The 11979-nt window shown below is 40.7% G+C and overlaps 1 protein-coding gene across 1 annotated transcript in view; it reads right to left on the minus strand.

The window, feature by feature from the left end:
• CMTM8 (CKLF like MARVEL transmembrane domain containing 8) overlaps positions 1 to 11973 on the minus strand; it is a 35111-nt gene extending 23138 nt beyond the window's left edge. The window contains exon 1 of the mRNA XM_026842607.1: positions 11828 to 11973. Within this exon, the coding sequence (XP_026698408.1) occupies positions 11828 to 11842 (15 nt within the window). The 5' untranslated portion in view covers positions 11843 to 11973. The remainder of the gene's footprint in view (positions 1 to 11827) is intronic.
• Between the last annotated feature and the right edge of the window lie 6 nt (positions 11974 to 11979).

An 11979-nucleotide genomic window follows, 5' to 3' on the forward strand; every position in this document is an offset into this window, starting at 1 on the left:
TTCCTGTTTTCCCACTGAGTGGGGAAGGGAAAGCCATAAGCCTGTAGAGCGATATGGTGGCCTTTTGTTTAAAAAGTCTGTGTGCAGCGATATTTAGTACCTTTTTCCCCCAAAGCATGATATTACTAGTTTCAAATCAAGGAAGGACAATTCAAATGAAAGAGGAGAAATTCTTTAGGGAACTAAAAAAAAGAAATTTACTCCCAAAGTTGTATTTTGCAGGTACCCCTTTGTTCAAGCTATCAACTACTGCTATATCAAAATGCTGAAATCCACACACATTAAAAACTTGTCCCACTATCATGAGCTTGCACACAGAGGCATGTAATGTAATCTGCTACTACCAACAATATTACAGGTCTTAGCAAATAAAACCAAGAAAGCAGAAAGGAATTAGGCCACTGAAAGACATCACTATCTGGGATCTTTCCTAGTTCACACAAAGGGAAAAGGAAGAACACGGCCTGCACAGTGATTTGCCTTTGACATGGGAGAAGGTATATGTTGTTTGATAACCCAGCGATAAGGCAGGGAAGCTACAGGGCACACTCACTTGTTGGACTGAAGAAGCATGTTTAGGTTGGCATTTGTGATGTCGAGCTGTTTGGACATCTAGGATTTAATAGTAACATGAGGTTACAGTGATGTGGCTATAACAAAATGACCAATGCTTCATCGTGAAATAGGATATCTCCTCGTACTGTGGGACACATGACTACAGGGAGCTCTAAAGAAATATGTAAATTAGACATTTGGGTTATAAAAGGGCATGTCTGAGGAATGGATCTGCACAGCTTCCTCTTTTATCATCTATCACCAACTCTGTTCAAGCCAAACAAACTGTGCATATGAAACAGGTAAACAAACTGTAGTACAACAGTGCTTTGTAAGAATTTGGGGGGGAATCTCGGTAACAAGTGGGTTAACTATGCCTTTCATTTTCCCAAAGTTAATTTTAGCACAGTAGGTCAACACAAAAAAGGTAAAAAGCGTTAATTAGGCTCCTCCTAATCTCAGTCTAATTTGACAGTAAGTACTCTGCACCAGGGGTACTGGAGAGGAAAGGTCTTAAGGGAGGTGATCTCTTTTATTAGACTAATCCATGGAGTTGGCAAAAGAAACAAGTGAGGAAAGTTTCTGGGCATATGCTTTTCTTCAGCACTGAAGGGAAGGAACAACAGAGCCGCCCCTTCAGCAATGCTAACAAGTGGAGAGGAAATGACTATCGGAAAGGAGCTGCTGATCTTGAAGAGTCTGGCAACCAATATAAGAGCCAATTAGCGCATACAGCCTTCACAGTAGGCAGGCTTTTACGTTGTTCTCATTTCAAGTGTTGGATATGTTGGGATGACTTAAGTCAAAGGGAAATCTGCAACAGGTTTTAATAGCATCCATCATTTTAAGCTTCTCTTCATAACAATATTATTTGTGTATGTTAGATCTTAATCTGATTTCACTCCCATCAACACATCTGGCCTCTATGTACATCTCTTCTCAGGGTCATCTTGTTTGTGTACATTGTCTATGTAATCTTACAGAAACAACAACCACCACAACTCAAAACTAAGTGTCTTTTTAAAATGCATTCCTCCACCATTTTTTTTAAACCAAGACCTAAACTGAAGAGGCATGTTGAAATAAACCTAACTTTTTTAAAGTGAAAATTACTTCAGACGTATTGTGGGGTGGGTTGGATTGTTTTATTGTTTTATTGTTCCCTGTGTTTTCTGAGTCTAGCATTCCATTGTCCAGCTAATAAGAAAGTGAAAATTAGATGTAACCAACCTTAGAGAATTCCATCTCATTTATTGCTGTGTACTCCGTTTAATTTTAACTTGACCTGGTAAAACACTTTCTAAGAGACCCCATCTCACCTTTAACACATTATCTTGACTTGCTTACTCTAGGCAAACATTTGCTAGATAGGTCTCTGTTACTGCATAAAGAGACTGTCAAGTTCTTTGTACAAGTGTCTGGTCATGTTTCATGATTGCCAAAGTCTAGAAAGAAACCCCAAGTTTGAACAAAATGTTTGGAAACCTTATTCTCCTGGCTAAGTTTCCTCCCCTCTTTGCTGACAGGACGAACAGGGAAAATTCTTTAAATATACCAAACAGAACAATGAAGATCTAACTAGTAACATAATATGTTGTTTATCATTATTCCACTCTTGCTAAGTCTCATCATTCAGTTACAGTTCTGTAGGCCTGTGCCTGTGCCTGGTTTTATACATTTGCAGATAGAGGTCATAATTCAAACAGAAAACACACCACAAGAGGAGCCATCTCCTCAAGTAGGTCCTTTCTTTCCTCTTACACACTGCCTTTCAAAGTTCAGTCCCATTAATGCAAGGATCTACTCAAAAGAGTAAAATAAGGATTGTGGTTTTTTAAAACTAAATATAGTATTTTCCCAATGACAACTGTCTTTCTGTCCAATATGAATTTTATCTGGCACCCAGACTTTGCCATTAGCCAAATTCCTGTGCATTTGGAGAAGGGTAATAATGTATTCATTTATACTATGCTATATCTTAGTAACACCACAGGGAAGGAGAAATATTTTCATCTTGGAGGTCAACTGGCAACACACAGTAGTAAATAACATGTAACTATGGCACAGTTCAATGAACATGGCTTATGCACACAGAAAGGCTTCAAAATATCAATCAGAAATCCCAATAGAGATCCTGCTTTTCCATGCATCCTGAACTACTTCTATCGAAGAACTTTTCAGCTGTTTTCTAAAAATCATTCATTGAGGTCATCAGAAGACTGCAGTAGGTCTGACAAAACCCAAGTCTGTCCAACCTGCTCTATGCTTACGGCTCAGACAACAGCATGTTTATTTAAAAGAAAGCCCCTTCCACAATGCAAGAACCAAATATGTCACAATATTCACCAATAACCTCCTAAATCACTGTATCACTATCAGTATTTCTAGTATTGTTCTAAAATACTACAGTATTTTTCATAGTTTTGTCTGCCTACAGCATTATGAAACCATTAAAAATGGATGTCTCATACTCAGTAGAGCCTGTTCTTTCAGTTGCCTCACACCTCCTCTCCTAAGACCCCATTTTGCCAGATTCTTACAGTAGGAGCTGCATCTTCTATGTTGATTATCTGTGTTGAGTTTGAAGAAGACTGGATGAATATGATGCAAAGCAGGCCTTCAGCAAGTTGCTCTGAGCTGCTGGGGAGAAGGCTCGAAGGAATGAAAGGACAAAAAACCCAAACCCCACAACTGAAGAAGTTAGAAAATTAGGACTTGGGACAAAGAGACAGAAGAGTAGACAAGAGAGACAAGCACAAACATATGTTGAGATACTTTCAATTAAGTATGCAACACTGCTGGAAATAAGTTCTTCACACATCATAATTCTATCGTTAGTTAGATATTCATTATGGTACAGTCTGTAATTACCTGACCACATACTTTCCCCTTCTCCACACCACCACCTGCATGCAGCAACAGAAGGGAGAGCCTTCTTCAGAACTAATGCCTTCCACTATTTTGCTTTCTCCTTGCTTATTTATGTGGCCTGAAGACTTGATCCTATCTTGGAGCTTTGTGTCTACTCCGGTTCGTTAAGAGTACTTTGTTACCTGAATTATGTCACAGGTCATTAGTAAACTATTAAACACATCTCTGTGAGATAAGGAAGTATGGTATCCCGATTTTACAGACAGTACACTAAAATCAAGGTAAAAATTCTTGCCAAATTCCACTGGAAAGCTCTTTTTTCCCCACAGCACCTAATATGGCACTGCATTTTGCCTCTTCAGAACATAGCTCCTACTGACTCCAGCTACAACTGCAAATAATAATTTCTTCGGCATCTCAGACCCAAGCTGGGGATCCAGAAAGCAAGGAGAAAAGTGAGCACACTGAAACACAAGGCTTACTTGCCTTATCTAGCATCCCATAGGAACACTGTGGTGCAAGCAGAAAATAAATTTTTCCAGAGAAGCAATTAGCCAGGAGACCATCCTTTCTCTGCGAATAGTCCCTTTCCTTACTCAGGACATGTCTTCTTCCAATGCTGTGTGCACAATGTCCCAGTCACTCCCAGAAACACTCTCCTGTGCAATGACTGTGACAGAAGTTTCTCGATAAAAAATAATGTGATCATGCAGGTTTTGACTGGATTCCAGCATCTGCACACAATCCAATACCAAACGAACACTGCCAGGGCAAACATCAATTCTGATGCTTCTTAACTTCCAAGGCCTTCAGCTACAATAATATTTTTAAAGTAGTTTTGTATGTGCCTATACACATGCTAGCTCTTTGAAACAGCATGTAATATTACTGGTACCAAGATACATCATGGCTTAGAAATTAAATTAAAATCAAATCAATTCAGATGCTGTCATTTTTGGTGGTTTTTTTTCCCCCCCTCTAAGGACTGAATAAAAGCACCATCCTCCCCAACATGTATCGCAGTTGTGCTCTGAGCCTGTAAAGGACAATTGTTTATTTGTTTATGCTTTCTAATCTACAGCAGTAGCAACAGGCATCCAACCACACACTTACCCTCCCCTCACCTGATCCTTGTCAGAGTCTGCCCTACAGTGGCTGTCTCCAGTGGGAGACAACCAAGGCTGATTTTATCAGTTGAAGTGTATTAAAGACACATTGCAGATGCTTTCCTTTTGTTGGAGGTTTTCTTGTCTGTTCCCCTGCCCGTCAATGCTTAATTCCTGCCTGCAAGAATCTTGTGTCTCCATTTTTAAGTTTCTCCTACAAGTTCCTCGTATTTCTATCAAAACTCTGCTGCCATATTCAGCTATTACCTGCTGCAGGAGCAGCAGCCTTGGGAATAGCACTACTGTTGAACAAAGAAGGCAAATGCTGCTAAAATGTGTAGTAAAGGGACTCTTTCATGTAATCACTATACACACACACAGAGGGGGTAAAAAAAAGGAACCCTGTTAGTGGCTGTACAGCTTCCAGGTTAAATTAATTAATTCTGTGTGAAACAGTGTTGCCTCGAATATATTTAAATTCAGGCCTGGACATTTGAAGGTGATGATACAAACCAATGTTGTTTCCAGGTATGAAGCATAGGTTCTTGACAGGTCTCCTTTCAAGTTTTGCACATCAGGCCATCAGCTAAACACAAACAGCAACTACCTGAGTATGATCAGAGGGGCTGCTTTCCCTACATTTCCTACAGTACTACCCAAGATTTTTCAATGTAGTTATTTCTTGTAACTAGATTATGATCTATCTGAAGACTGACAACATCTTGCTAATTATTATCATGCTTTACTTAGTTTGCCTCAGTTCTAAATTCGATTTTAGTGCATCTCTCATTGTACCAGAACAAACTGCTGGGACAGCATCCCTCTAATGACACCAATTTGTTGAAACTGGTTTTGTTTTGCTTTAAAGATTTTTTGTCTTGACAAACTTGTGGTTGCATCAGCAACATCTGCACACCCATACCTTGCAAAAACAAACAGTCTCAATACTCGATATCGTGCTCTGATTTGGCAAAAATGGAGTCATGCCCAGGACTGATCCAAGTAGTGAAGTGATCTGGTAAAGCCTCAATTCAGTATTAATGAATGCAGAACCAAGACGCCAGACTCTTTCAGTTCACTAACTTAAGCTTAACACCAAGCCTTCCCTGGACCAGATCTAGCTCTCACTGAAAGCAGTAACGATTCTTTTCTTACTCAGTCCCTTCTTCATTGGAGGTTTACCAGTCTTATACCTGAGCCACATCTTTCAGAGAAAGGTGAATCAGTGCCAGCAGCTTCCACGGGAACAGCTCAGGCCACATGAACAGAACTACTTTGCCAAAGGTCTGATGAATGCTAAAATCTATTTGCTACTTGACCCCAGAAAAGAGGGCTTGGTCCTCTCTGCAAGGACACACCTTCTATTACTTTTGTGGAATTGAAACAGGAACAAGTGCAGAAATATCATGTTGTTTCAATATGTACTTTATCTGAAAGAAAAACCAAGCTAAAAAATACATTTTATATATATATATATATATATATATATACACACACACATATAAAGGCAAAGCTGATATTTAAGTATGTCTTTAATGCACTCTTCTCATCAAGAGATGACATATTCTACTTTAACCTTGAGGTACTGAGAATACTTTGCATTTCTGATCTTTTGTAAAATATCTGCATTCAATTGGAGAGGCATTTTCAGCCTCTTACCATGTCAGTACTAATACTGTTTCCATCTGCACTTGGAGCACGTTCCAGACAAGACTTCCCAAACCTTCTGTTCCCTTGTGTGCCACCCAAACAGTTTTCTCTTCCCAAGGAAACACCCTGGTCTTGTCCAGGAAACCAAAGACCTTTAAGGAAACAGAACTTTAAACAATGATATGATCCTAGAGGAAGATGGAAATCATATAGATGTGTGTATCCACTACACTAAGGACAGTTACACTACGGGTTAGCATGGAACAACAGCACCTGAAAAAGGGAGAACTTTAATGTCAGCAAGAGTTTTGTCTTATCAAGAGTAAAGGAGAGAGCTTAGACTTTATATTGTGTGTTCTCTTATTCATGCACAGGAAGATGAAGCTACTGGATGAAGTGACTGACTAGTACAGGATACTTTTTTTGAACTCAGTAATTCAAAGTGAGTCATTTTAAGACCATGCTTATGTACATCTTCTCTAGGCAAAGCACTTGTTGAACACATCAGAAGGTGCCTCAGCATTGTCAACTACATACAAGCAGACTCAGTGTGACTGGATTAAAAACTGCATTATAAGAAGAAAACAAAAAGAAAAAAATCTCTACTGTTCCTGATAGATGAAAAAGTCTTCCTGCTACTCAGGTGAGGAAAGGGGTTTTATGAAATTCCCTGTTTCCAAGGACTATTTCAAGAAGTGGGCATGTAGGAGGAGCATGGGATCTATACAAAACATTCTGAACTGCAGTCAGAGAGGTCATGACTAAAAGAAAAAGCTAAATGCAAGGAGAGCTTTAAAAAAATAAGTAAATTTTTTTGTCTTTTAGCTTTTTCACAGTAGATGGTCCCATTGTATTACTTCTGCTTTTCTTCACATTTATTTGATTTTATTGCTAACTGAATTCAAAACCTGAATATCTGTAGAAGATTTTGATGCATCTCTGGAAAAAAGAAAGGGGGGGAAGCCTACATTTGGACATGTCCAGTTGTCTGGTTTTCATAACCTCAGTATCTTAAACCTGACATAACTTCCAATACCTATTTAATATGCTGAGGCTCACCACTCTACTAGAACAAATTCAACAAGATTTCTTTTCTGAATTAGGCCTTCAAAGATCTTACATTTGAAAAATAATGGAACAGTGATCAAAATTATTTCTCTTGTCCAGAAATGTAAATTTGAACCATTTTATGTGATGCCAATAACATAAATAACCTCCTATGAAGTTTTCTATTTCAAGTATTTATTCTGGGCATTTTACTCAAAGAATAATCTGAGTAGAACAGCATGAAGAAATGCAACTATAACTACAATTTATTAAAATTTACACCATCACAAGATCTCACTTGCAGCAGCAATGTAACAACCTTCCAAACCTGTTCTTGTTAAGGACAAATAGCCATCACAAGCCTTAAAATTAGCAAGGCAAGTTTTACAGGAGACTGTATCTAGCAACACACTGGTGTGAAACAACAATCTGAAGGAATCAATGTCATCGTGCTAGAAAGTAAATATTTTTATAACCACATCCATAGCAACGACCAAACTCTCCACTTCTCCAAAGTGATCCATAAGACTTGACGAGGTGATTTAAAGCTCTGAGAAGGTATCACTAGCCATCATTTATCTTGGCCATGAAATTCCCAGGAAGACAAATACAGAGTCTTTTTGGGCCATCATTGTACAGAAAGGAAACACTCAAATGACATCTCTGGAAATTGCTATACTTGTTTCTTTTGAAACTATAAATCCTCAGGGGGTGGGGGTGTTTACACTATAGGAATAAGTATCCCTATCTTCCATAGGATGTATTTTTACTGCACTGATCTACTGAATTATAGACTATGTAACACCACTTACTGTCTTATGTACTACTTTTCACCAACAGACCTCAGTGTGCTTTACAAAGATTTGTATCCATATTCCATGAACAGAGAAGTAACTCAGATTAGAGAGCTGCAGATAAATCCACTGTCAGTAGTCACTGGCCAACTAAGGCCAGTGAATCCAAGTCTCCTGTGTCTGAAGCCCCTGCACTGCTCAGCAAGCATCATTACTTCTGTATATAAGCAATTTGGATAAGCTTCCACACACTAAAGCTGTGTTTCATGCCAGTTCCCAAAGGCCTCTCAGAAATCCAGTGGCATTTTCTATTTTGTTCTTTGCACTGAAAATAAACTGACCCCAGTTCTTTCCCAGTGAGTGGCAGGATACCTCACACACTCTCTGGTCATGGGAGCAGATGTAGAAGGCAATGGAAATCTGTCAGTGCCAGGTAATTTAGCCTACACTTCAGGCTACAGTTCTGCATTTGTTCATACTAGATGCTAGACAGTGCTAGACCAAACAGCATTACAAAATTTAAGCTGAACCAGGTCTTGGTACATGACTCCATTACTGCTGAATATGCACGGTCAACCTCATCCCAGATTTATGCTGGCTTTAAAGCAGCTATGTAAAGGACAGATAATGCTTGATCCATCATAAAAAAAAAAATCTTTATAAAGCTAACTCATTCTGAACAAGTTGGAAACAGCAGACTGAGTTAATAGCAGACCAGTGTTTCGCAGCATTGCAAAGAATCTCTTAGTAGGAGCTGTTAAGCTGAATTTACTGTGTTATTAAACCACAGCCTCAGTGCAAAAGTAGGCTGGTTACCAGCACACATGGAAATTCACACAGCAGTCAATTCATCTTCACAGCACACAAATTAGGGAGGTAAGAGCAAAACCTGATCGAGATCCTTCATTTAAGTGACTGAAAGATTTATGTGGTAACTGTGCTTTTCCATTCTCTCTGGTTGAAGAAAAACACAGATTTGCCCTTTGCCTGTACAAAGAAGAAAGCTCCAGTTTCAGAGCCTGGAGTCACAGACTGCACTCCTCTTGCTGCATGCACATCGCTGACTGACAGCAGCAATAATCAAATATTTATGCAGTCCCACAGTGCAAACTCTCAGAACATTTAACACTGTTGTTTAACACCCCTAGCTTAGCTTTAACATAGTACCCTAATGAACACAGGGTCTGACAGAAAAGTAGTCGCAATAACAGATATTGCTAAGAACAGTCCTCTTCCCTGCCCATCTCACAAGTGTCTCCAGAGCAGGGGCAGCCGAAGCAAAGGTATGCTCTTACAACAGCTGCTGTACTTCAGTGCTTGGTGCTTAGACTGAAAATGATCAGCCTACAAACCCCTGAGACTTAAACACAGACACACATACGAGCTGGTCCCATTTACAGGTTTGCAAATCCTTCGCAGAAGGACTGTGCTTTGAGCTGAGCAATGAGTACTGAGGGTCAGAAATATCCTGAAGAGCCAATCTGTGCAGGCAAGCCACAACTTTTATATGTAAAGGATGATCACAACAGGAAGGAACTGACTGATTTAGGGTATACGTAACTATTACTGCTGAACATGCAGAGCCAATTTTGAAATAGAGATCTTGTATAAAGCTAGTCATGCTCTCTTAAAGCACATTTTCTGTTGGAAAAAAACCCAACAGGCAGACTTGGTAGAAAAGGTTTGACCAAAACCAACCACACACACATACAAACTCACTTACTTGATTTTAATAACTGGTTTTATTTCAGCTAATTTCCTATCAATGTATTCACTAGTATGTTTTCCTTTAATTTCACAGCTACTCTCCATGCTTTAAAAATGTGAGGTTAGGAACCACAAGTATTTCTTCAAAGGCCGTATCTAGCAATATTCTACTTCTGTAAGACCTGCCTCATTGCTTTCAACTTTGTATTAAAACTGTCCTCCATTCTCTCAAATACGTCATCACAAACCAGTGTAAGTTCATCCACATTAGAGACTTCTGTAGTCACCTTCGGGTTGGCCAGGAGCTGTTTATCTTCACAGAGTTGATCAATAAAAATACATACATGGAAACCTGTAGCACAGACACAACTCTACACTAGCCTTCAAACTCAGGTAGCACTGAGGTTCCTTCTGAAGCTGGCAAACGTGTTATCGAGTGCTTAAAAAACTTAAACCAAAACTGGCTCTAAACGTCAGTATTAATGGACTCAAGCATCATAAAATGGTGGCTGAAGAATCATTTTATAATTACTCCAGGAATCAGTAATGGATAATAGGAAACAAAGTCCCCTGAAAACTATCATCACTATGTTTAGAAAGGTAAGCTACACAAATATCATCACCTGTCAATACAAACTAGAAATCACACTTCCAGTAAAGAGTAAGCAAGAGCCTGTCCATGCCCTGTGGCCATGTAGCTCCATGTAAGTGCAGCTGATGCAGTATTTTCAGCCAAGCTGAATATACGACATTCCAGCAGGGCTTGGGAAAAGCCTTGGGCACCTCTGTAACAATCTGCAGTGGGATCACTCCTCAGATAAAGTACAAGAAAAGTTCACAATTCTGTTGTAATTAGTAACTGAAAAAGAGCAGAAAAGAAAGAGGCTTTTCTTTCAAAAACTAAGACATCTTTATTCACAGATCTACCACAACTCTGACAGTGAAGCATCCCCTACAAACACCTACCTACTAAAGGTCGCCAGAATTCCCAACCACGCTGGCATACAAGGTACCAGCTGGTACCAAGCTCTGACTTCACACCCTCACCAACTACTTGCCACACAGCAGCTGGCAGCTTAACACGCATCCTCTCTCCGACGGCACTGTTACTGCCAGAGGTCCTACACCACACGTTAGCCTGAAGCCTCGCTTGGTTATTTTAACTTTGAAGTCAGCAAAACCAACAGTCCTTCCACTGCTCTGGTGAAGCACAATGCTTTCACGCCTTGAAAATGAATCTGGACGATAAGTTAATCCTTCCAGCATCATCAAAACGAAAACATCACACAGGAAACTCAAAAACTAAGGTGGGGCAGCCAGCTTTTTAAGTTTCTTAACTATTAATAGTGCAGATGAGCAGACTTAAAAGAAATATATTATTTTTAAGCGGAGATGCTGCGCATCTACTGCTTGACACACTGAGAGTAGGCAGTCCTGCAGAGGCATCCCAGCGTTGTGCTGTTCACTGCCTATCACTAAGACAAGTGACTAAACCCCATACTGCCTGGCCATCTGGGGATTTGTTTACACTTCATAAAGTACCCGCAAAAATAAAATCACTAGCAAAACCAAAAGGTGTTAGTTCATATCTTGGTCTGCACAGGTGTATCTAATCACTGAGACCATAAGGAAATGGGTTTTTATTGACCTACAAATGAAGGCAAGTTGCCCAATTAACTCTCACTTCGCGGTTATCAGTGCGCTGTAAAAGCACGAAGTGGATACAGAGGAAAAGCCTCCAAAAATCAGTTCTCGACTTGCCAAAACTAATTTTTCCGCCGCGAGAGCTGGTGATACCACAAACGCTGCGGGACACTACAGACTGCACGTGCCCTGTGTTACTTCTGCATCCCTCCACACTCTCCCCCGGCCTTGTTTCCCTTCCCGCCGCTTCACCTGCCCCAGGTACGGACCCCGCGAAGCCACCCCGAGGCCGCTGCAGGTGATGAAGTGAGTGTGGGGGGGCCCAGTCCAACCTCCAAACTGCAGCGGGAACTTTCCACAGCCGTGACCCGAAAACCTGCTGCCGGGCCGAGGCTCGCCCCCAGCCCGGCCCGGCTCCGCTCCTCCAGGGCCGCCCCCCCCGGGGTCACTCACGATCTCGGTCACCATGAGGAGCCCGGGCAGGGTCCGCAGGAACTCCCGGTCGTAGGCGAGGGTGCTGGAGCTGGCCGACAGGTTGGCGGTGAAGGAGCTGCTGGTGGTGGTGACCGTGTGGGAGCGAGGGCGCGGCGGCTGCTCCTGAGGCG

The sequence above is a fragment of the Athene cunicularia genome (assembly GCF_003259725.1).
Source record: "Athene cunicularia isolate RWA chromosome 2 unlocalized genomic scaffold, athCun1 chr2_part1, whole genome shotgun sequence".
In the NCBI taxonomy this organism is placed as follows: Eukaryota; Metazoa; Chordata; class Aves; order Strigiformes; family Strigidae; genus Athene; species Athene cunicularia.